We start from the raw sequence: 25,271 nt of genomic DNA, 5'->3' as shown, positions 1-25,271 counted from the left end.
ACTTCAATTGAAGTAAGTAGGGAAAACCACTAGACCATTCTGGTATGACCTAAATCAAATCCCTTATGATTATACAGTGGAAGTGAGAAATAGATTTAAGGGACTAGATCTGATAGATTGAGTGCCTGATGAACTATGGACTGAGGTTCATGACATTGTACAGGAGACAGGGATCAAGACCATCCCCATGGAAAAGAAATGCGAAAAAGCAAAATGGCTGTCTGAGGAGGCCTTACAAATAGCTGTGAAAAGAAGAGAAGCGAAAAGCAAAGGAGGAAAGGAAAGATATAAGCATCTGAATGCAGAGTTCCAAAGAATAGCAAGGAGAGATAAGAAAGCCTTCCTCAGCGATCAATGCAAACAAATAGAGGAAAATAACAGAATGAAAAAAGACAGTTCAAAAGCATCAATTCTTCAGTGCTAAGCTTTCTTCACAGTCCAACTCTCACATCCATACATGACCACTGGAAAAACCATAGCCTTGACTAGACGGACCTTTGTTGGCAGAGTAATGTCTCTGCTTTTCAATATGCTGTCTAGGTTGGTCATAACTTTTCTTCCAAGGAGTAAGTGTCTTTTAATTTCATGGCTGCAGTCACCATCTGCAGTGATTTTGGAGCCCCCCAAAATAAAGTCTGACACTGTTTCCACTTTTTCCCCATCTATTTGCCATGAAGTGATAGGACCAGATGCCACGATCTTTGTTTTCTGAATGTTAAGCTTTAAGCCAACTTTTTCACTCTCCACTTTCACTTTCATCAAGAGGTTTTTTAGTTCCTCTTCACTTTCTGCCATAAGGGTGGTGCCATCTGCATATCTGAGGTTATTGATATTTTCCTGGAAATCTTGATTCCAGCTTGTGCTTCTTCCAGCCCAGCATTTCTCATGATGTACTCTGCATATAAGTTAAATAAGCAGGGTGATAATATACAGCCTTGACATACTCCTTTTCCTATTTGGAACCAGTCTGTTGTTCCATGTCCAGTTCTAACTGTTGCTTCCTGACCTGCATGCATACAGGTTTCTCAAGAGGCAGGTCAGGTGATCTGGTATTCCCATCTCTTTCAGAATTTTCCACAGCTTATTGTGATCCACACAGTCAAAGGCTTTGGCATAGTCAATAAAGCAGAAATAGACATTTTTCTGGAACGCTCTTGCTTTTTCCATGATCCAGTAGATGTTGGCAATTTGATCTCTGGTTCCTCTGCCTTTCCTAAAACCAGCTTGAACATCTGGAAGTTCTCAGTTCACATATTGCTGAAGCCTGGCTTGGAGAATTTTGAGCATGACTTTACTAGCGTGTGAGATGAGTGCAATTGTGTGGTAGTTTGAGCATTCTTTGGCATTGCCTTTCTTTGGGATTGGAATGAAAACTGACCTTTTCCAGTCCTGTGGCCACTGCTGAGTTTTCCAAATTTGCTGGCATATTGAGTGCAGCACTTTCACAGCATCATCTTTCAGGATTTGAAACAGCTCAACTGGAATTCCATCACCTCCACCAGCTTTGTTTTTAGTGATGCTTTCTAAGGCCCACTTGACTTCACATTCCAGGATGTCTGGCTCTAGGTGAGTGATCACCATCGTGATTATCTTGGTTGTGAAGATCTTTTTTGTACAGTTCTTCTGTGTATTCTTGCCACCTCTTCTTAATATCTTCTGCTTCTGTTAGGTCCCTACCATTTCTGTCCTTTATTGAGCCCATCTTTGCATGAAATGTTCCCTTGGTATCTTTAATTTTCTTGAAGAGATCTCTAGTCTTTCCCATTCTGTTGTTTTCCTCTATTTGTTTGCATTGATCGCTGAGGAAGGCTTTCTTATCTCTCCTTGCTATTCTTTGGAACTCTGCATTCAGATGCTTATATCTTTCCTTTCCTCCTTTGCTTTTCGCTTCTCTTCTTTTCACAGCTATTTGTAAGGCCTCCTCAGACAGCCATTTTGCTTTTTCGCATTTCTTTTCCATGGGGATGGTCTTGATCCCTGTCTCCTGTACAATGTCATGAACCTCAGTCCATAGTTCATCAGGCACTCAATCTATCAGATCTAGTCCCTTAAATCTATTTCTCACTTCCACTGTATAATCATAAGGGATTTGATTTAGGTCATACCAGAATGGTCTAGTGGTTTTCCCTACTTACTTCAAAGTCTGAATTTGGCAATAAGGAGTTCATGATCTGACCCTAAATAATGATATGATTTTTGTTACTCAACATATTAACATGCTCTTTATTAATGACTTTTAAATTATTTATTTATTTATTTAAATTGGAGGATAATTACTTTACAATATTGTGATGGTTTTTTGCCATACGTCAACATAAATTGGCCATAGGTATACATGTGTCCCCTGCATCCTGAACCCCCCTCTCTATTAATGTCTTATATTATTAAAGGCGTATTCTAGCAGTCCCGAGATGAGTCAGAAAGGAAAGTTAGTGCTCATTGAAGTCAGTGTTTCTCAGTTAGATGTAGCCAAATTTGTTTATTTTCAAATGAGGAAAACAAGGAAAGTGGGTCATCTATGCTTTCAAACATGGTCCCATGTTTTTTCACCTTTTTTACATTTTTTTTTCTTTTGCCCTACCTAGGTTGTTAAGATCCTAAAGTGCAAGCACTAAAAGTTCTATGTAGCATTTTCTCTATAATATTTCACCCAAGGGTCCACTCAATAAATCCTACTGACTACTAAATTGATTAGTAGGCTTTTATTGCTGGAGCTAGAGCAAGAGGATGAAATGGTTCGATAGCGTCACTTACTGAATGGACATGAATTCAGCAAACTCTGGGAGACAGGGAAAGACAGAGGAGCCTGGTGTGCTGCGGTCCATGGGGTCACAAAGAATTGGACATAACTTAGCCACTGAACAAGAGCAAGAAGTTGCAGGTTAATAGGTAGATGGGAGATAGTAGCTATAACAAATAGAGGCTTTTAGATAGTCTAGAGGTAAACCATTAAACAAGTGAATAAAAATGGCTTGAAGCATACCCTCCTCAGGTGAGCCTGGGGATTTGCCTTCTAACTAGGCCACAAGACTGAGGGAAGAACTTAATGAGTTTTGGCTAGGCTGATGAGCTTTGATTCTTCCTACAACTATCACATTCCCTCATCTTCTTCCACTGTACTCTAGAGTTTTTGGAATTTTGTAGCTTCAGATATTTTCCTTAAACCAATGTGATGTTCCAGAAACAGCAGACAATGTATCTCCATCCTCAGCTTTTCCAATGCTCTGTCCCATATTGTATCCATGCCCAAATCTATACCCTTCTTAGCAAATGTCAAACACATAGGATGTAACAACTAGGCTCTTGAACTGGAAAGGCAGTCGGCAGAAGAAGGAAAGGCTAAAGAATGGGCTGAGTTGAATATAACAAAAAAGAAAAAGACTTACAGATATAGAGAACAAACTAGTGGATACCAGTGGGGAGGCGGGAGCAGGGAGTGGCGATATAGGGGTAGGGGATTAAGAAGTACAAACTAGTATGTAGTTTGTGCATGTGCTAAGTTGCTTCAGACATGTCAACTCTGCGATCCTATGGACTGCAGCCCGCCAGGCTCCTTTGTCCATGGGATTCTCCAGGCAAGAATACTGAAGTGGGTTGCCATGCCCTCCTCCAGGGGATCTTCCCTACCCAGGGATCGAACCCATGTCTCTTATGTCTAATCTGCATTGGCAGGCAGGTTCTTTACCACTAGCACCACCTGGGAAGTCCACTAGGGAGTTTACTTATGAAGTGAGCTACAAGGATATATTGGGAATATAGCCAATATGTTATAATGATTGTTAAGTGTAGTATAACCTTTAAAAACTGTGAATCACTATACTGTACGCACAATCAGTTAGCACATTTGGCTATTAACTGAAAGACTGGCGGTTTGTGCCCATGCACGGACGCATCTCAACCTGGGGGTTCCCTGGTGGCTCAGATGGTAAAAAATCTGCCTGCAGTGCAAGAGACCTGGGTTTGATCCCTGGGTCAAAGAGACTTCCCTTTCACTTTTCACTTTCATGCATTGGAGAAGGAAATGGCAACCCACTCCAGTACTCTTGCCTGGAGAATCCCAGGGACAGGGGAGCCTGGTGGGCTGCCATCTATGGGGTCGCACAGAGTCGGACACGACTGAAGTGACTTAGCAGTAGCAGCAGAAGATGCTTCAGAGAAGGTGATGGCACCTCACTCCAGTACTCTTGCCTGGAAAATCCCATGGACAGAGGAGCCTGGTAGGCTGCGGTCCATGGGGTCTCGAAGAGTTGGACACAACTGAGCAACTTCCCTTTCACTTTTCACTTTCATGCATTGGAGAAGGAAATGGCAACCCACTCCAGTGTTCTTGCCTGGAGAATCCCAGGGATGGGAGAGCCTGGTGGGCTGCCGTCTATGGGGTCACACAGAGTAGGACACGACTGAAGTGACTTAGCAGAAGATGCTTGGAGGGTAGCACTGAGGGGGAGCATTGCAGTCTTCCTCTACCCCAGTTCTCGAGACCCTGGGAAAGAGGGGTCAGGCCTGAGAACCATCCAGAAATGGAATGAGGTGGTAGGTGCTGTCTAGCAGGGTTGGATGTCTCAGTCTGTGCCCTAACCTCTGTTAAGTAAGGCCTGCCTGCTCTCCTACCCAGTATTCTTGGATCCCTAAGGTCTCTTAGACGGCAGGGATGGCCCAGGGCCAAGGAAACTTCAGAGGAAGTGGAAGGAGAGAGGGAGTGTGTGTGATCATCCATGTGTGTGTTGAATGTACTTATTTGACTTTTATGTAGGTCTCCTTCTAAGACCTGGCCCTTGTGGTCGTCAGTGTTGCCATGAATGCCCATGGGTGTGTGATGGTGGCATGCGGTGTGTGCCTTTGTGTCGGGACAAGGGTTCCCTGTGGTGTGCATGTGTGTTGGGAGGGGGTGATGGTGAGAGCCTGGCTCCCTCTCTTCCTCCCCCATCCTTGCTCCCATCTGGCCTTGATCAGTGGGTCCCTGGGGAGGGAGCCGCGGTTTCGGATACAGGAAAATGTTCCAGGAAGCGGCCACTGTGCTGGGCCCTGCTCAGGCTCCCCCAGCGGAAATTGTTCCAGGAGGGAGGGGGAGAGTGTTGAGATAGGATTAAGGGAGGAGGGGGTGGCTCTTGGCTTCCCTGTCCATTGGATAAAGCAGGATAAACTGATGGGAAGCTCAGGTCAGCCAGGAACCCGGATGCTGCCATCTAAATGTGTAAGAAAACTGAGGGTCCTCAAGAGGGTTCCTTTATCTCTTTATAGTGAAGTTTAACGATTGAGATATGGTTGGTGCCTGGAAGACAGAGACCCCTTTTCGGGCCCTGCTAGCCTGTACCCAAAGCTGGGGACCAGAACACCTGGGTCTTGTCTGAAAGTGGTGTAGCTTGATGGGGGGGGGCGGCGTAAGCTTCAGCCCCTTCTCCTCACTGAAGGGGCTTTGAAGCTTGGATCCAGGACTGGGAGGGCTGCCTAATTGGGATAATGGAGGTTAATGGGGCGCCTGGAGGGGGTGGCCACGCTCCTAGATCAAAGAGGCCAGCTCTTCCCAACCACCACAGCTGGAGGTCACAGCTGGAGGGGGAGGGGCAGGGGCTTCGGGCCAGCCAGCAGGGGGTGCTCTGGCCCCTGAATGTGGGTCCTTTTGAGTCTGACCCATTCTTCGCTTGGAACTACTTTTGCCTAGAGAGTGCTTGTGGGAAGCGGGGAAAGGCGGGGGGGTTGGGTAGAAGTCCTGAGATTCAGACTCTTCTTTGTGTGGGTGGATAGGGAAGAGAAAGGGCACTAGAGGCTGACAGCCTGGGGTCAACGGGATGTTAGCGCCTTCAGGATCTCGGCCCTGCAGGGTCCAGAGGAGGACGCCTGGGTTGGGAAGGCAGGACTCCGGTCCCAGGTTCAGGCCACGGAGAGAGGTCTGGGCGGGGCAGCTGGGGGCGCTGGCTGGGGCGGAGGGGAAAGGGGCACACAGAGCTCCCCGCCGCCGCCTCCTCCCCCCTTCCCCGGGTTGGCGCTCCCTCTCGGGCTCTAATCGGCGCGGCGGCCGCAGCGGGCAGAGTCAGCGCCGCCAGTCTCCGGGACGCGACTCCCAGCAATTGTGGTCGGGACCGCAGATATGCAGCTGCCTCCTGCCCGGGCGCCCGGCCCGGCCGGCCCCGCCCGCGCCCCGCCCCTCGCCCCCCAGCGGGCCCGCCCCTCCGTCTCCCAGCCGCGCGCGTGGACACTGAGGCACGGCCCGGAGGCCCCAGGCCTCGTGATCTGCCGGTCCAGAGGCACCCATCCGCGCAACAGCTGGAGATGGGGCTGAGACCACCAGACTTGCCTCGGCTATACCGCTCGCCCGTCTTCAAACCTCCCCGCCGAGAAAGTCAAGCGGTGCTTGCTTGGGGATCCAGCGGGGGGCGTCCGACTGAGAGTGCTTGGGGAGGAATGCCTGAGCCTCAAGGACTCTCATTAACCCGGGCAGTGCAGAAACGAAGAATGGAGAAGGGTGGCCTGTGCAGACTCTAAACTTACAGAGAGTTCCTTCGTAGGAGAGGAGAACGGCGGTGGGTGCAGGTTGAAGGGGGTTTTTGGGGAGGCGGGGGACAGGGGTGGGGGAAAAGGAAAATAAAGAGAGGCTAGGGCTGAGTGTGTACTAGGGACCCTCCTGGGAGGCAGGTCCTCAGATGCAGCACGGCCCTTCACTTAGTGGACCAGGCACAGCGGCTGGCTATCAAGGGCCACCCTCAGAATTGAGTAGGTACCTGTCACATGCTCACATGTCCTGTGTGCCCATGCCCACACCAAGACACTTAGCAAGAGAAGTCACCCTCGATTGCTTGGTCTCCCGCATCGCTTGGTCTCCTTCTCATATCTGATCATTCACCATGTTCTCTCTATACCAGCCCCTTAAACATCACCTTTCCATTGACTTTTCCTCATGCCCTCTGCTGGTGTGGGCCACACCTTCTCACCTCTTGCCTGGACTGCTGCGGTCAACTGGTCTTGCCTCTGATTTTGCCCTCCTCCAAACTCTGACAAATACTATTAGGCACCATTTATGGAACAGCTACTAAGTGCCAAGCCCTGTGGTAAGAGTTCCACACGTATTATTCCTAATCCTTATAACAACCCTGGGAGGTTGCTGTATTAAGTTTCCCCATTCTAAAGAAGAAGAATCCAAGGCATCAAAGGTTAAACAGTGTGCCCAACCTTACACCATAGTAAGCAGTTGATCTGCCCAGAACTGCCTGGCTCTAAGTCCCTATTCCATTCTCTCCTCTGCAGTCAGGGTCATCTTTCGAAAATACCAATATTCCCATATGTTGCCCTGAGCATCTGGTTCAGATCCCTTGCACAGCTGATGAGACCTTTTCCATCAGCCCCTACTCTTCATGTTCTAGTTGCACTCAACTTTCAGCTCCTCAAAATGTCATTAATCCCTCAGACTTCTGGGCCTTTGCATACACTCTTCCCCTTGCATATAACACTTTTCCTCTCTTCACTTGATTGACTCCTTTTCACCCTTCAATTTCTTTACCTGTGCATCCCTGCTTCCAGGAAACCTTCCTTGATTCTCCCAATACTGGCTTAGATTCATTTTTTTGGTTCTCCAATAACATCCGGTACTTACTCTCTTAAGATACTTCCCACTCTTTAGGTTGGTTGTAGGTTTCTGAGGCAAAAGACTGGATCTGTCCGATATGTGATTGCAAGCTTAAGTTTAGTCCTGCTACGCCTGGCACAAAGCAGGTGCTTGCTGAGCATTTGTTGAATGAACGAATGTTCCTGGATCTAGTCTGCATTTAAAAAAAAAAAACAAAAAACTGTTCTCCCAAGAAGAATTTAAGCAGGTCAGAGAAATCAGGGGGAGTGGGGTGGAGTATGTCTAAGATTTTGAAGAACTGTTGCCTTGAGTTGTTCAGCCTCATCACTAAGGATAGAAAATGTGATCAGGACTCTATAACCTCAAGTTCTCTTTGTTTAAAGACAGTAATATATGGGACTTCCCTGGTGGTCCAGTGGCTAAGACTTGGTGCTCCCAATTCAGGGGGCCTGGGTTCGATCCCTGGTCAGGGAACTAGATCCCACATGCCTCAACTATGATTTTGCACGCCACAACTAAAGATATCTTGCATGCCACAATGGAGAGCAAAGATTCCATGTGCACCAACTAAGGCCTGGCACAGCCAAATAAATATTTTTTTAAAAGACAGTAATATATTTTGTGTATCAGATTCCAGGGTATCATTCTTACACAGAGGGACTTGCTGGTGATAACCAGGGTCTTTTTAAATTTTTAAAAATATTTATTCGACTGCATCAGATTTTCGTTGCCGCCTGCAGAGTCTTTCATTGCAGCATGCAGGATCTTAATTTCCTAACCAAGGATCGAACTCATGTACCCTGCATTGGAAAGCAGATTCTTAACCACTGGACCACCAAGCAAGTCCCCGGCCACAGCGTCTTAATTTCACGCTGAGCCTTTCAAAATACCTACCCAGTGCAGATTCCTCTGTTCTCTATCAGGCCTCTCAGTGTTACCCTTCCCTCTTTGTCTCCTCTCATCCTTGCTCCTTCCTAGCCTTACCAGTGCATTTCTTCTGATTCTAGATCTGCTTCCCCTGGAACTGCTATATTATCTCCTATCCTGGGGCTCAAATGTCAGCTAAAGAGACTGAGGCTCAGAGCAGAGAGGAACCAGCAAGAGGAGTCCTGCCTTGTAACCCAGGCACTGGAAGAGGGGATGGGGAGAGCCAGTGGAGAGGGAGGGAGCTGAGATAACACAGATGTGTAAATATGCTTATGTGAACCTTAGGGTGGGGAGCTCCTTTTTCAAGCAACGTTCTATAGAGAGGTTGGGGATTCCCAGGTGGTTCAGTGGCAAAGAATCCACCTGCCGATGGAGGAGCCCCAGAAGATTCCGGTTTGATCCCTGGGTTGGGAAGATCCCCTGGAGGAGGGCATGGCAACCCACTAGTATTCTTGCCTGGAAAATCCCATGGACAGGGGAGCCTGGCAGGCTTCGGTCCATGGGGTCACAAAGAGCCAGACACAACTGAGCGGCTGAGCACTCACGCACACACATACAGAGGTTGCTAGCTTCCTAAGAGTTTCCCTTCTTCCCTGTATCCTCAGCTTTGCCTCCCACAGTGGGATTCTCTTGTCCAAGCTTCCTGAGCCTCAGCTCAGAATGTCAAGGCACTGGGCAGTATCCACATCCCAAAGTCATGAGTGGACATTCCCCCGGGTCATCAGCCCTGTTACTTTTGGAGGACCCTCTTAGATTAGCAGCTGCCCTTCAAGGTCTCTGATCTGTATCCCTACCATCTCTGTTCTTCCTCTTTCCTTTGGTCTTTCTATTTTCCTGACTCTGGGTGCCTTCTTTCCTGTCCCCTCTGTGTTCTCTGTCACTAGTGTATCCACTGGAGACAAGGGTTGGGCCTGGGTGCACGGGGGTGGGTAGTGGCCAGACTAGGGGCCCGGGACGTGAGCGCAACTTTCCAAGCGTCTCTTCCAGGCCCCTGTGGTTGGGGAGCTCCAGAGAGGGAGAGATGAGTCAGCGGGCCGCAGAGCAGGGGGGGGTCTGGGGGGGGGGGGGGCATGCCGGGGTTCCCCAGGGCCAGGGAGTTTACCGGGACCATGTGGGTCTCTGACTTCTGGTGGATATGGAGGATAAAGGATCAGCAAGTCCCCAAAGTTACCCGTGAGTTTCCTACACCAGTAAGAATTGCAGGCAATAATTTGTAGGACTGGCAGTGCCTGCCACATCACCCTTATGTCCAGATTCTTATACGAAGAAGAGTTCCTAAATCCCCTAGATTTCTAGAGCTGTAAGGTTGTGATGACAGACCTGTGTGTGTATATATATGTCATATTTGCCACATATGTAAAAATGTGTACTGAGAGTCTGTGAGTCTCTGTAGGTGACTGTGGGTCTATAGGCATGTATAGGTGCTAGTGTGTGCATTTTTGTGACTGGAGGTTAGGGTCAGTGTCTTGGTGTGAGCATCATCTGTACAATGTATGTATATATATCAGTGTGTGTCAGTGTGGATGCCTGCAGACTATATATGTTCATAATTCATCGCATGTGCAAGAGCGTATCTGAAAGTGATACAGACTCATTAAGTCTGTATCAGAGAACGTGTTGATCTGTATCTCAGAACTCTGTTCCCGGTTTCCTGGTGACTCTCTCTAGGGTAGCCAAACCCATGACAACAACAAAGGAACAGTTAGCAGTCCCTTTGGATTGGGGCTCTCAGAGGAAGCCCAGGGTGGGCAGAAGGTAGTGGGGTGGGAGGAAGCACTTCCCTGAGGAGAAGGGAGATATAAGTCTCCCACTCTCCCAAGGGTTCACTCGCCCCACCCCCACTGACCTTTCCAAAAAAGAGCTAAAGAAAACTGAGGCAGGTTCCAGATTCAACCCCCTCTAACCTAGAAATCCCACCCTGCCTCTTCTAGGGAAGAGAGGCAGGGAGGGAAGGGAACGTCCCTGTGGTTCAGCTCGGTCCTGGGGTTGAAAGATCAGAAAGGCACCATCCCACCCCTTCCTTCAGGGGCGTCCATCTCTGGAGCTCAGTGTCTGGGTGGCCATGGGCGGAGGCTGAGGGGCCCCCAGGGTGGTGGGGGGTGGTGGATAGAAACCAGATGCCTAGGGGGTTTATACTGGAAGGACCAGAGCCGCAGCCTCTACCCGCCCCTGCCACATGGCGCCTCTGCCTGGGCTGCCCCACCCCCTGGGAGGCCGGGCTGAGGGAGGCCTGAGAGAGTGGAGGCAGGTCCTTGGTCAGGGCTCCCAGTTGCTGACCCCAGCCCCTGGGGAAGCTGGGAAGGGCGTGTGTGTCTGGGCCCAGGAATAGCAGGGTCTGGACTGCAGGACTATCTTAAACAGGGTGTGGAAGGAGTCAGAGCCCAGGGTCCTGAGGGAGGGAGCTGGGAGCTTCAGGCAGCCCCTCTGCCCTGGTTTCAGCACAGAGGTCTGGGAGGGGGGCTCTGTGTCCAGGCACTGTCCTACTGGGGTTGACACGTCAGGGGCCCTGGCTCACATCTTCCGGGGATCCTGCTCCTTGCCCTTCCCTAGCACTCCTGCTCCCCCCACCCCAGTAGGATTAGGGATCCAGATCCCCAAATGAAGTGGAGATGGCTGGCCATACCTGTCTCCCCTTACCCTCTTCAACCCCATACCTCCTCTCCTCCTGCCTCCCGTTTCCTTTTCCATTGCTTCCTTTCTTCCCCAATCTAGTTGGAGCCCCAACCTCTCACTCACCTACCATCTCTTTTCTGGAGTCTAGACTTTGCTCCTCTGCCTCAGTTGCCTGCCTGGTCTAAAAGCGGGATGGCTTTCTGCTGGTGATGCAGTAACTTGCCCAAAGCTTCCCCTTTTCCTCACCAACTTCTGAGCTGGATTTGGGGAGGGGGGCCCAGAAATCCATCTGGCACCTCAGGCTCAGAAACACCCCCCTACCAGGGGGAGACTTCGAGGTCATGGGACACCCCACCACGGGCACTTCCTCTTGGGCAGACGGGTGGGGTGGCCCGTGTAATCATCGGACACAATTATGGACTATTTATACTTCATCCCCGCCCCCCACCTGCCTGGCCGCTTTCACCCTCTGCCTCCGCGGGGCCCGGCCAGTCCTCCTGCAGTCCTCCCTGTCTTGTTCTTCTGAAGCCATTGTCTCCTCATCTTTGTTTCTCTGGGCCTATTTCTTTTCCTCTTTTCTGCTGTTTGTGTGGGTTTTTTTTTAAGCCACATACTGGTCTTGTGTTTTCCTCTCTTCTCTCCATATTATTTCGCTAGTGTCTCTTCTGATTTTATTGGATTGTTTCATTTGCTCTGTATGCCTCTCAGTCTTTCTGTGTTTCTTCTTTTGCTTCTTTTCCTTTGTCTGCCAGTCACCTTGCTTCCCTAACCCTCTCCTCAAAAGTTGAGTCTACAGGGTTCTGTTAGAGAAGTCAAATCCTGGGGCTGGCAACCCTAACTCCCCCACCATCCTTCCCTGCCTGCTGGTTAAACTGCAGGTAACTCTCCCAGGACTTCCAGCTGCTCCTGCCTCCTCCTCCAGTTTGCCTGGAGAAGCTGAGCTAGGAGAGTATGAGGAGCCTGGAGGTGGGCACCCAGGAAGAGCAAGTGAGGGGACTGACTGGGGAATAAGAAAAGCAGGGAAGGACCAGGCTCCATTCCTCTGATGGGCAGGGCTGGCCGGGGGAGAGGGGTGTGTTGGGGAATAACTTGCCAAACAACCTTGTCTGGCTGGGCCCCTCAGTGGGAGAGATGCTGGTTCTTCCACTTGGCTGCCCAGTCTTCTCTCTCCCATAAACTTACCTCAGGGTCCAGGTTTCAATTCATAGACTTTTTTACATTCCCCTCTTCCAACTGGGTGACTTTCTTTTCTTCCCCGTTTTGATGAGAAGTCAAAGTTTGGAAGTCCTGCCTAAGCTCTAACTTCAATTCTTCCTGCTGCAGGGGGAATCGATGCACGACAGTGAGAAAGGGAACCAGACCCACTCCCAGGAGAGCATGAGCCCTCATGAGAACGATCCATCAGAGGTTGGAGACTGGATGTGTGTGTGGCCAAGAAGGGCCTAGGACTGGTAACTGGCAAGAAATGATGGTGTCTGGGGTCTGTCTTTGGGGGAAAGGAAGTTGATCCAAAAAGGCCAGGCTCGGGCACGGATGCGTTGACCCAGTGACTTCCTACCCCCTACCCTCACTCCTGCCTGCCTTAAATTTTCTCAGATATGCAAGATCTAGCTTCTGCCCCACAAAGGGAGGTAGGCCTAGATGTCACTTCTCAAGACTGAAACTGAGGTACTGGGAGGAAGACTGGGGAGCCCCAAGCCTGTGCCAAGCCCTCCCCACCCTGTCCCTCCCTCTAGGCCTTGCTCTGGAACCTACCTACGTGACCCTCAAATGCTTGGGCAGCAGAAAGCCTCAACCCCAGAGCACACGCTCCCTCCTGACTTTCACAACACGGCTCTCCTGCTCTCGAGGTGGGTGACTGGGGAAGCAGGCATCTCTGTGGTCAGCTCGGATGTGTGTGTTGTGTGGGGCGTGCGTGCCTCCAGCCGTGTCACTGCGATCATCTGTGTGTGAGTTTGTCTCTGTCCATTCACGACAGTGGCCGCGCCCCGGTGGGGAGCCCTGCGCGCGTGGATGTGCACATGTATCGTCCTGTGTTTGTCCATGAGTGTGTATGTCAGTGTGTTCCAGTCTCTCTGTGTGAGTGTCGTCCCCAGTCCCCCATCCCCCCCCTGGATCTCTAATTAGTGGTTTGGGGTTTGTTCCTTTTCCCTCCTGTTCCTTCCCTCAGCGGCAGCAGCGGCGGCGGCAGGAGCAGCAGCAACAGCAGCAGCAGGAGCAGCCGCCGCCGCCGCCACCCGCGGACCCGCAGCCAGGACTCTGGGATCAGAGCCTGAGTGGGAACAGGAGTGCAGCTGGCCTAGGAGAGGAGCGGAGCCCTCCTCGGACCCTCAGGCGACCCCTTGCCAGCACTCCCAGTGCCAGACCTCCAGAGAGGAGAGACTCAAGACACCCAGCCCCTTATCCCCCAGGTACAGGACACTCGGGAGCTCTGTCTGGGAGGGGTTCCCACAGCCGCCTATGGGATGGCTGGGGGCAGGGTGTGGGGCACCTGGGCCCACCCTGCATCTGCCCAGACCCTCAGTGCCCCCCGGCACGCCCTGACAACTTGCCCTGTCCCTACCCCCTCCTGCTTCCCTGGGAGCCCCGTTTCTCCTCTCCCGCCCAGATCCCTTCTTTGGGGGAGCTCAGCAAATGGAGCAGGAAATTTGGACCCTCTGCCTCCCTCTCTCGCCCTGCTCATTGGATCCGGAGCCTTCTCCGCTGGGAAAGCTGTAATTAGAGGGTGGATCCCTACAGACAGAGAGCAGCCCCCCCACCCCCACCCCCTAGTCCCTTCTAACTTTAGATCTCTTCTCTCCCATTCTCCCATTCTCCCTCCCTCTCCCTCTCCCTCTCTCCGGCTCAGCTCTCTCCATCTGCCTGGCTCCCTGGGACCCGTTCCCCAGCCTCAGGATGGCGTCCTCCCTGCTTGAGGTAACTGTCCCCTCCTTCCCCCAGGACACCAGCCTGGATCTTAATGGTCCTAATCCCTGTCCACTCCCACCTTCTAACTCACACAGACAGTTGCTGTGGTGCTTGTCACTTTCAGGGGTCAGAGGACGGGTAGGGGGCAGGGGGCAGGAGAAAGGGGAGGAGAGAGAGCAGGGCAAGGGGTCACGGAGCAGTCAGAGGAGGACAGAGGGGATTAGGTTAGAAGAAGGCATGGACCCCTGAGGTCCACCAAGCACACTAACTCTGAGGAGTGGGCTAGGGAAGGGGAGGGGAGTGAAGAGGGAGGAGTGGGAGAGAGACAAACTGGTAGGGGACTGGAAGAGAGAAATAGGCCAGAGGACTGGCTGAGTGGGCACTGGGCAACAGTGAGTACATGGTTCTCTGGGGGTCCTGGCTCTCAGGACTCACCCTAAGCAGTGTCTTGTCTGGTTTGTAGGTGGGGAGGGGGCTGGGCTTCTGGGCTGGTAGCAGAGGAGGTGGGCAATGAGAGAAGGGAGAGGGCAGTCCATGTATGTGGAGGGGCTGACCAGAGGAACTGGGCCCAGGTCTGAGAGGCAACCAAGGAGGAGGGCCAGGGTCTGAGGCCGCCTGCCCGGCTCACAAATATTTAGCTTTCAGCCAAAGACAAACTCAGCTCTATTTTGGGAGTGGGAGGCTCCAGGGCGGACCGGGCCACTTCCCCTCCAGGCTGGGACCCCAGCATCCCTTGCCTCTGGCACTGAGGATGGAGGGAACTAGGGTACCATGGGGGTCAGGGCTTGGGGGCTTGAGAAACTGCTGACTCTGCCAGGGCTTCTGAGGGACTCATGGCACATCACAGTTGGAAAGGCGGACTCACAGTCACTCAGAGGCTGTCTGAATGTCCTGAGTTCTTCTTGCTTCTGGATCTCTGACTCTGTGTCTCTGTTACCACTTCTGCTTTCTGGCTCCCTCCATAGGAATTTGGGACCAGAGAGCCTTTCCCAAAGATCAACTCCCGTCAGTGGCCTTGACCTTCTCTATTCTTGGGCCCCTCTGAAGGCCCCATGTCTGCTCCCAGTACACCAGCTCAGGTCCAAGCTGACTCATTCAGCCTTGCAGGAGAGGTGTGTGGGAGATGGACAGGAGTCTCTTAACATCTGTGTTCACTGGCCTGCCTGTGAGTGTCAGAATGTAAAGCAGCACACCTGCACGTGTGGCTGGCTTTGTGGGAGCACAGGTGTGTGTACAGGCTGGGTCACCCAAGTATCTGTTAGTCCAAGCGGGGAATGGTGTGTGTAAGGCTGGTGGAGAGGGAGCCTGTGCCTGAGTTTGAGGGAATGGCATATGAGGCAGTGGGGTGGACACCATGACCTAGTTGGGGGTCCTCAGGGCTATGTCTATCCTCTGTTGCAAGGAGGCAGATTGCTCACCCCGCCATCTCCCCAAGAGACTCTTGATTGAGCCATCACTGAAATGCTGTGCTTGGTCTTGAGGAAGCTGGAGGACTAAGGTGCATGGAAATCCTGGGTCCACCCAAGGCAGGGGCCATGTCAATGGGCGTGGGCTTCATGCCAGAGTTGCCAGCGTGGCACTGGTGCCTGCGGGAGTGGCTGGGCCAGAGGTCTGCTGGAAAGACATGGGATCGGGGTAGCATTTGGCGAGAGGAGCGTGTCCTGGAAACTGGACTTTCTTGTCCCTCACTCCCTGTAAGCTGGAGATGCCCCTAATACCAAGGCTTCCAGCTTCTGTCTCTTTCATCTATTTTGAGGGACCCCTGGGCCCTCAAGCTTCTTCTTATACCCCCATCAGGAAGTCCTCTTGGACAGTGGGAAGAACTTGGGGGTTCAGAGAGGGAAGCTTGACAGGAGGCTCACCTAGGCAGAGTGAGATGCAGAGGATCAGGGAGGAGGGAGAAATGGGGATGGGGGCTAATGAGGATGGAGACTTGGAAGCTGGAAGAACTAAACAATTTGGGAGGAGGCTGAAAGTGGAGAACTGGAAACTGGGACCTCAGGTGGCCAGTCAGCACTCAGATGTCCAAGTGAGCCTTCCAGTGCGGGGTCAGGGGAAAGAGGGCAGGGTCCCCTCCCCATGTGAGAGTGAGAGCTGGGACAGCTCCTTACCTTGTTCTTTCTCCAGAGATTTCCCCTTCACTACCTAAAAGCCTGTATTGGTGTGGTTGTCATTGTTTTCAATGGATGTGGGTGGAAGCAGGAGGAAAAACAACTCGAAGGTGGGCTCCAGACCCCGGCTCCCCAATATGGGGACACAGACGCACATATTTAGAATCCTTAACCAGGACCCTCTCCCTAGTTCTCGGGAGAGCCCAAGCAGCACGACAAGGACACTGAGGGTGTGATGAACCTTAGCCAAGTGCCAAGCTCTTGGCCTCCAGAACCTTCTGAGCCGTCTGGTGCCCAGCTCCTCCTTCTCTGTCCCCCGGGCCCTGGGGCTCTCTGTTCCCCAGGGCGGGGGTCTGCTGTTGGCCTGGGGCTGCTTGCCTTCTCTCACCCCTCCTTCCCGCCCCATGGCTGGGTGGGGTCCTTGGGCTTGGCTGAGGCCCCTGTGGCCACAGTGTGAGGGCCGGGCGGGGGGGACCGCGTCGGCGTTTTTAAAAATAAACCGACCGCAGGGAAACCAACGGAGCCGGGCCAGGCAGGCAGAGGGGGAGGGGGTGGTCAGGGGGAGAAGGAGGGAGGAGTGGCCTGGTCTGGGGGTTTTCTGGAGCCCAGCACCCGGGGGGATTTTCTCTTAGGTAGGAAATCTGCCTCCCCCAACCTCCCCGCTTTTCTTCCTTCCCCCACCTTTCTTTTCTCTGCTTTCCTGGGCCTTCCTTGCCCAGTCTCTTTCCATCACCTCTCTTTCTTTGTTTATTCTGCTTTCCTCTCTCTCCCTCCTTTTGTCGCTTTTTCCTTCTCTTCTCTTTTGCGTCCCTGCCCGTTTCTGCCCCTGTGGGCCAGCTCCCACTGTTTTCACTCCCCACCCCACCCCCTACCACCAGGGGCTTTAAGGTCAGGTTCTCACCCTGCAGGCTCCTCTGCTCTGGTTCTATGGGTCTCTGCCCCTCTCCTTTGCACAATACGTTTCGACCTTTCCTTTCCACTAGGACTTGCCTCCTGCCCCAGCAGCTGCCCTGCCTTACCCCCCTCCGCTTGGGAGGTGAGAGGCTCCAGGGACACCCTGGCTGGGAAGGATGCAGGGCTTCTGTCATGGCCAGATTTGAGGACACTTTTGATGGTTCAAATTTGGGAGTCCATGCTGTCATCAGGACCTCAGAAAGAGGTCACTGGGCAGGGGGAACAACAGGTTTCCCTTTGGGAGCAGGGCAAGGCTGGCGATTGCACACACAGCCCTCACTGCAAGCCTCTAAACCTCAGATCTACCTCTAGGATTGGTGTCACAGGCACAGACTATGCACTAGGAGCTAGCAGGCTAGCCTGGGAACCCTGGATTCTTGGGTTCTTTTTCAGTTTTACTGGGAAGGTACCAGGCACACTTTTGCTGTTGTCGTTGAGGGCCCCGTCAAAGGACTACACAGGTCAGCTTCTGACTTGTTTTTGGTGGGATTCTCAGTAATGGATGCCTATGCATGCCAGCTGGAGATCCAGGAGGGCACCATTTCCTTCTGGGATGTCCCAGAGCTGACTCAGGGAGGGGTACCGTGAGTTCCTGAAGGATGGTGATCTCAGGGGGGCTTGGCCTGGTAGCAACAGCACGATGGGCATTTGGTATTCCTAAAAGACCTCTGTGCCCTGCATCTAGACACATTTCCCTCATTTCACTGTGCTGGAGGGGTCTCTACGTGTTAGGGGACACTGAGGCATGGAGGGAGGGGTGTGGCTATGAGCCACTATCATAGCCAATCCAATTCCCTGCCCTGGAGGGGTGTGAGGATTTCAGCTCTCCAAGCCCTCCCAAAGGGGTACCAGCTGGCTCCACAAAGCAGGAGGTGCCTAATGCCCGCTTGAAAGACATTCTTGCCTCAGCCACAGCCCTGGCTTGGCGGCAACCCTGTTCCCTCTCAATGTCCCAGTGTCTCCGCCGTCGCTTCCTCTTGCTCCCTGGCCCAGGGTCCCTGCCAAGAGAAAGAGATTTCTTACCAGGGACATGAGGACACTGCTTTAGGGTGACTAGGCCACTGCCTTAGTCAGGAGATGAAGTAGAGACAGGAAGTGAATAAGGGGTCAAGCTGGGAAAACCTGGAACCGGGGCAACTACGGTCCCCTAAGACTTCCGCTTTTCCCCACGCTGCTCTTTCAGCCTTGTCTTTCCTCTCCAAGTCCCCCACCATGGCCTCTGCTCCCAACCCACTTCCAGGGGTCAGGATCCCTGATACTCACCGCATCCAGGTGCTACCTTGATCCCTGGCTCTTCTCATGGCTTTTTAAGAAGCATCTCCTGTTCCTCAGAGGCCCTTGCACATCCCCAGCATCACAGGGAGCTCTGCCTCCTGCCTGTTAGGTTGGGTTTTACCGCCCCTGTCTTGGTCCTCTGCTCTTTTTCCAGACTCTATCTGAGCTCTTCCCTGGGTCCCAGTCCTCACTGCCCATCCCCCTCCCTGACCTTACCTCTGAATCCCCATCCTCTTCACCTCTTCCTCACCACCCTTGTTCTTCTGTTCTCCAGGTCTCCAGGCTGTGCAGTCCTTCTGCACATCTCCTTTCCTCCACCTAAGCAATGCTTCTCTCTCCCCACAGGAGGAAGCTCACTATGGCTCCAGCCCCCTGGCCATGCTGACAGCGGCGTGCAGTAAATTTGGCAGCTCCAGCCCTCTGCGGGACTCCACGACACTGGGCAAAACAGGCACAAAGAAGCCATACTCTGTGACCAGTGACCTTTCAGCCTCCAAAACCATGGGGGATGCTTACCCAGCCCCCTTCTCCAGCACCAATGGGCTCCTCTCCCCCCCAGGCAGCCCTCCAGCACCCACCTCGGGCTATGCCAATGACTACCCTCCCTTTTCCCACTCGTTCCCAGGGCCCACGGGCACCCAGGACCCTGGGCTCCTAGTGCCCAAGGGGCACAGCTCTTCTGACTGCCTGCCCAGCGTCTACACCTCTCTGGACATGGCACACCCCTATGGCTCATGGTACAAGGCAGGCATCCACGCAGGCATCTCACCGGGTCCAGGCAATGCTCCTACCCCTTGGTGGGACATGCATCCTGGGGGCAACTGGCTCGGTGGCGGGCAGGGCCAGGGTGATGGGTTGCAAGGGACACTGCCTGCAGGCCCTGCTCAGCCTCCATTGAACCCCCAGCTGCCCACCTACCCGTCCGACTTTGCCCCCCTTAATCCAGCCCCCTATCCAGCTCCCCACCTCCTGCAGCCAGGGCCCCAGCATGTCTTGCCCCAGGATGTCTATAAACCCAAGGCAGTGGGCAACAGTGGGCAGCTGGAGGGGAGCGGTGGAGCCAAACCCCCCCGGGGTGCAGGCACAGGGGGCAGTGCTGGCTACGGGAGCAGTGGAGCAGGGCGCTCCTCCTGTGACTGCCCCAACTGCCAGGAGCTGGAGCGCCTGGGCGCTGCCGCAGCCGGGCTGCGAAAAAAGCCGATCCACAGTTGCCACATCCCGGGCTGTGGCAAGGTGTACGGCAAGGCCTCCCATCTGAAGGCCCACTTGCGCTGGCACACGGGCGAGAGGCCTTTCGTCTGCAACTGGCTCTTCTGCGGCAAGAGGTTCACCCGTTCGGACGAGCTGGAGCGCCACGTTCGCACTCACACCCGGGAGAAGAAGTTCACCTGCCTGCTCTGCTCCAAGCGCTTTACCCGAAGCGACCACCTGAGCAAACATCAACGCACCCACGGCGAGCCAGGTCCAGGACCCCCAGCCAGCGGCCCCAAGGAGCTGGGGGAGGGCCGCAGTGCTGGCGAAGAGGAGGCCAGTCAGACACCCAGACCTTCCGCCTCACCGGCACCCCCAGAAAAAGCCCCTGAAGGCAGCCCGGAGCAGAGCAACCTGCTGGAGATCTGAGCTGGTTGGAGGTCTCCAGCCCCCTGAGGCTGCCTTACCAGCCTCTCCTGGCTCTGTGGACCACTGCTTGCCCCTCACCCCCTCTGCCTCATGCATGTTGCCCTTTGCAACTCTATCCATCTCCCCCTCTTCCCACCCATTCTGGGCCTGGGTATCACCCTGCATGCCTCCTCAGTTTATTTCCTCCCCTTGCCATGAGACCCTTCTGCAAACTCTCATCTCAGGCCGTCACCTGGTGCCTGATCTCTGCACTCAGGGCTTCAGAAGCTCTTTCCTTGCCACTGCGCAGTTTCTCTGTTCTTACCAAACCAACTCGCTTCCCCTCCATCTGGGCTCCCAGCACTTCATTTCTCATCTCACTAACTGCTTTATGTGCATCTTTTATGCCTCCCAAGCTTATTTACCACTATTCCTTAGCCTTCAGGCTCCAATCTTCTCAACTTTGTAGTCCACTGCCTTCTATGCTCCAGAGCGTTTTTTTACAAACAGTCATGATGATGATAATGATAATTTATTGCCCCCTGGTGGCCTCTTCATTAGGGACCAGAGTTCGGGGGATTGGGGTAAGTGACCTGGCAGGGAGCAGGGTGCCAAGAGGGGGCAGACTGGTGGGGATCTGATCCCAAAGATGGGGTGACCCCAGGGTCAGGGAGGCTGCCCCCAGGCATGTATATTTAACCCCTATGTTCCAAGAGAAGTGAATAGTAATAATAATAATTCTATTTATCTAAGTTATGATGACAGGTCAGGTAGAGTGAGCTGGGGAGGGAAGGGGGTCCATTTCTGCTATGGAAATTTTAGCCAAATGCATCTCTGTCTAGAAAAAGTGATAGTGGAGATCTTGTTAATAGAACTTCTATCATCAGGGTCTCAGTTAATGGTGTTTCTCTTAACGGAATCTCTAATAGAGTGAATTAGCTAGATCTCTGTTAATGAGTTGATGGGGTATCTCACAACTAAGGGATCCCTAATATTTCCAGCCCTGGCCAGAAGCTGTGAAAACTCAAGCCCTATGGAGGGGAGAACTGGAATGTACTCCAGATTCCTTGACCCCAGAGCAGGTTCTTCCACTGCCCCTCCTGACACCATGACCCCATTAGGCTAATCCCTTGTTGCCGCCTTTAACAGAGCTTGCAGCTGCCATCTTAGACATGCTCTTTGGGGAAGCCCATCTAACCCAAGGAGGACATTAGTTTGGAAGTGTCTCTCCTGGAGAAATGGCGAGGAAGGCTTCCTCTGGGATCAGATCAAGAAAATCGAGTATTTATTGAGTGCTTACTCTGTGCAAGGCACTGTGATAGGCTGGTGCCCAGAAGTCATGAGAAAGAAGAATTTATAGACCTAGGAGGACAGAGGTCCCCAAGCTGACTTGGGGTTGCATCCACAGGCCGGCAACCTGGGACTTCGATGCTCCCAACTCCTCCAGTGACTTTTAAAGCCGCTTCGTGCCTTTGAATGCCTTTCCTGTGACTTTGGATCCTCCTTTTCTATTTCTTGCTCCCTCAAGGCCCCAAGTTAAAGGGTTAAAGCCGCCGGAGCTTGGGGAGAGGGTAATATTGTGGAAGGGAAGGGATCAAGCCCTCATGGAGTCTTTTTTTTTTTTTTAATTTAATAAATAAAAGTTTGATTTTACATTTTGTCATGCTGAGAAAAGAGGAAGAAGAGGGGAGAAAGGTGAGCCACAGGATTTCTCCTTGGCAACCCGGGGAGTCACCAGGGGCATTGTGTCGTGCCTGTTTGCACGTTACGCCCGAGGTAGAATACTTTGGCTGTCCCGCCTTGCGGCGGAGGTGTTTTTAACAGCCCAGAGCTCTCTGCGGAGTTGGAAAGGCAGAGGTTTCTTCCCCGGCTCTTCCTCGGGCTCGGCACCAGCGGACCTGGCCCGGCATTAGCCGGGACGCGCGCCGGCCCCGTGCGGAGTACCGCGGGGCCAGAGCCCGGCGCGGTGCGGCTCCCGCGGGCGCACCCGCCTGGCACGTAACCCGCCCCCGGCCCGGGGCCTGCAATCAGTCGTGCCCGCCACGCAGTTAGAGGCGGAACAAAAGGCACTCTGTGGCGGCCAGCCCCCAGCCACAATAGGGCTTTGTGCGGCCCCCGCCCCCTAGGGCTCCCCCGCCAGGCAGAGGGGCTCACCCGCAGCTCCCCCGGCCTGGGCCCGACTGCGGGCGGCGCCCCAGTCCGCCGGTACCCCTCGGGGGCTCGGGAGAGGCCCGCCGCGCTGTAGCGGGGAGAGGTCGGCGGGTCCCAGGCGGCGATCCGGCCGAGCTCGAGCTGCCAGCCCCCTTCCCACCCCGCCCCCGTCCAGGTGCGAAATCCCCTGCCCTCGGGCGGGGCGCAGGGCTTCAAAGGCGCTTTGAAGAAGGATCGGAGTTCCGAGGACTCTCCCGCGGGCCGGGGGCCGCGGCGGAAGAGAGACGGAAAAGGGGCGGGGGACGCCTAGGCTCGCGGCGGCGGCCCGAAGTGGACCCCCGGGCTCGGCGCTACCCCGCTGGGCCGGCTCCTCGGGACCCCCCAGGGCCTGGCCTTCTCGCCTGCCGGTCTCCGCCTGTCCGGTGCCAGCTCCCGCCCGCCGCAGCCTCGCGGTCGTCCCCTCCCCGGCCCCTCGGCCCCTTTCATCTTCCCTAGACTCCGCTTGGGGTTTTGCTGGTTTCTGGGAGATAAAAACCGCCTCAAATAGCGGCGGCGCGCTGCCAGGACAAACAGGGCCGGGCGGACCATGTGCGCCTGGTTACCGGCCCCGGGCCGGGGCGCCGGGCTTCGGCGGGCCCGGGGAAGGGGCGGCGGGCCGAGGTCCAGGCACCCAGGCTCCCGTGATGCCTCCCGCCTCTCAAAGTAGGGGGCCCATTTTAGAAGTTTCGGGTAGCGGCAGGGGCGCTGCCTCGGTTTCCCGCCCAGGTCGTAGGAGGGGCCGGGGTGGAGACCGCCTGCTGAGAGCTCTGCGCTCCTGGACTGTGGGTCTCAGTCACTGTGTCGCCGGGGCCACCGCGCCCCCTGGTGAAGTTAGTGGAGAGTGCGCTAGGCCCGGACTAGCCTCCCAAGACTCTGGAAATTGTGAAAAATCATTCAACAAACGTTAAATAAGCTGTATGGGCTTCCCTGGTGGCTCAGACGGTAAAGAATCCGCCTGTAATGCGGGAGACCTGGGTTCGACCCCTGGATTGGGAAGGTCCACTCCAGTATTCTTGCCAGGAGAATCCCCGTGCACAGAGGAGCCTGTCGGGCTACAGTCTATGGGGTCACAAAGAGTCAGACACGACTGAGCAACTAAGCACGCACATGGGAGATGGTGACTGTGTGTGAATACACAGAGCACCGTTTCCTTCTCTCCAGGTCACATTACTGGTAAGAGGCAGGCACCTAACTGATAATTATAACGCAATCTGTTGGTGAAAATCAGGCTTTATTGAAGGGAGGGTGGAAGTTGCAGGCCCAGGCTGTAGTGAGTTTTGGGGGTTGGATGGTGCCAAGGTTAAGATACAATGAAACTGTTTGTGGGGGTGGGACTTCCCTGGTGGTCCTGTGGTTAAGAATCCGCCTGGGACTGCAGGGGACACGGGTTCCATCCCTGGTGCAGGAAGATTGCACAGGAGGTAGAGCAATTAAGCCCCATGTTGCCACAACTCTAGGCCAGTGCTCTAGAGCCTTTGTTCCCCAACAGTAGAAGCAATGGCAATGAGAGTCCCAAACACAAGGAAAGAGTAACTGCGACTACCAGCAACTTGATAAAGCCCTCACACAGCAAGGAAGACCTGGTGCAGGCAAAAATAATTACATTAATTAAAAAAAAGTTTGGGAATGGCATCTCACTGCTCTCCACAGATCTGTCACAGTCACAGACTCCCACTTTCCCTTCAATCCTATACTGCTTTCCTGTCTCAGCAAGTGCTTTCTCAGCCAGTTTTTCCAAACTACCCCATTTTTATATTCTGCTCTTTTACACCTTCTGTGTCTTCCTAGGCAACAGTAAGCTAATGGCCAGAGAGGGTCTCACAGTGTTGTCCGTTCCGTATCACCTGGTGACTTTCTGGAGCTACAGGTTCAGAGCTCCACCCCAGAATTTGTATTTTAACAAGATTCTCAGATGAGTCCCATGTTTATTAACCTTCTGGAACCCCTGGTTTTCTGACTCAGGGTATAACACTCGAGGGGAACTTTTCATGTAGAAAAGAGGGGCAGACACAGACAAAAATATTAAAGCAGAATGTCTCTCCAATGAGGCTGGTTGCTCTTGGGAGTGGGGACTATGCCTTATACAGTTCTGTGCCCAGAGCCTGATCCTTGGAATTGTTGAGTGTGTGTGTGTGCACAAGCATGCACACGTGCACGCATGGGTGTTTGGTCATGTTCAGCTTTTTTCAACACTATGTGCTGTAGCCCGCCAGGCTCCCCTGTCCATGGAATTTTCCAAGCAAGAATACTTGAGTAGGTTGCCATTTTCTTCTCCAGGTGATCTTCCCCACCCAGGGATCAAACTCTTGTCTCTTGCATCTCCTGCAGGGGTATTCTTTATCACTGTGCCACCTGGGAAGCCCTGGAATTGCTTATTAATATTTGTTAAATGAATGAACCAATGTCCAGGGTTACCTAGTTTGTGGCAGAGTTAGAGCTGTTTATCTCCTGCATCTGCTTAATGCTTTACAATTTATTAAATGGCTTTGTTTCCATTTTTATGTATGGGAAACAACCATGTGTTAGCGCCCTCTGTAAGTGAGGGAACTGAGGCTCAAAGAGTTCAGTGATTTTCCAAAGTTACACAGCTGTAAGAAGAGGAGCCTGCAATCTGCATTAGACTCCAATTCTATTAATAACTCCATTGTTAAAAAAAAAAAAACTCCATTGTTATGAATTAGAGTAAGATAAATATCACTTAAAAATTGCAGCATAGTTAATATACAACATTGTATTAGTTTTAAGTGTACAATTTAGTGATTTGATACTTTTATAAATTATACTCCATACAGAGTTATTATAAAGTATTGACTACTTTCCCTGTGCTATATTGGCTACAATGTTTCAAGTGTACAACTAGTGATTTGTTATTTCTTTAGATTATACTCCACACAAAGTTATTATAAAATATGGGCTATATTCCTTGTGTATTGCTGTTGTTCAGTTGCTAAGTCGTGTCCTGACTCTTTGCGACCCTACCGACTGTAGCCTTTCAGGCTCCTCTGTCCATGGGATTTCCCAGGCAAGAATACTGGGGTGGGTTGCCATTTCCCTCTCAAGGGGATCTTCCCCGACCAAGGACTGAACCACAGGTTCTTGCCTCTCCTGCTTGGCAGTCGCATTCTTCACCTGCG

At 52.9% G+C, this 25,271-nt stretch overlaps 1 protein-coding gene across 2 annotated transcripts; it reads left to right on the top strand.

Moving 5' to 3' along the window:
- Positions 1-13,276: 13,276 nt before the first annotated feature.
- SP7 (Sp7 transcription factor) lies at positions 13,277-21,600 on the top strand. Of its 2 annotated transcripts, XM_040234327.1 has the most exons (3): positions 13,277-13,512; positions 13,950-14,017; positions 18,694-21,600. In XM_040234327.1, exons 2-3 carry the CDS (start codon positions 13,997-13,999, stop codon positions 19,966-19,968), a joined length of 1,296 nt encoding a protein of 431 aa, XP_040090261.1. In that variant the 5' UTR covers positions 13,277-13,512; positions 13,950-13,996; the 3' UTR covers positions 19,969-21,600. The 2 variants fall into 2 exon arrangements, with proteins under 2 accessions (XP_040090261.1, XP_040090260.1); XM_040234326.1 differs by lacking the exon at positions 13,950-14,017 and having other exon boundaries at positions 13,360-13,512.
- The last annotated feature ends 3,671 nt before the right edge of the window (positions 21,601-25,271 follow it).

The sequence above is a fragment of the Oryx dammah genome, unplaced genomic scaffold (genome assembly GCF_014754425.2).
Source record: "Oryx dammah isolate SB20612 unplaced genomic scaffold, SCBI_Odam_1.1 HiC_scaffold_29, whole genome shotgun sequence".
NCBI lineage: Eukaryota > Metazoa > Chordata > Mammalia > Artiodactyla > Bovidae > Oryx > Oryx dammah.
This window is presented reverse-complemented; position numbering and strand designations above follow the sequence as displayed.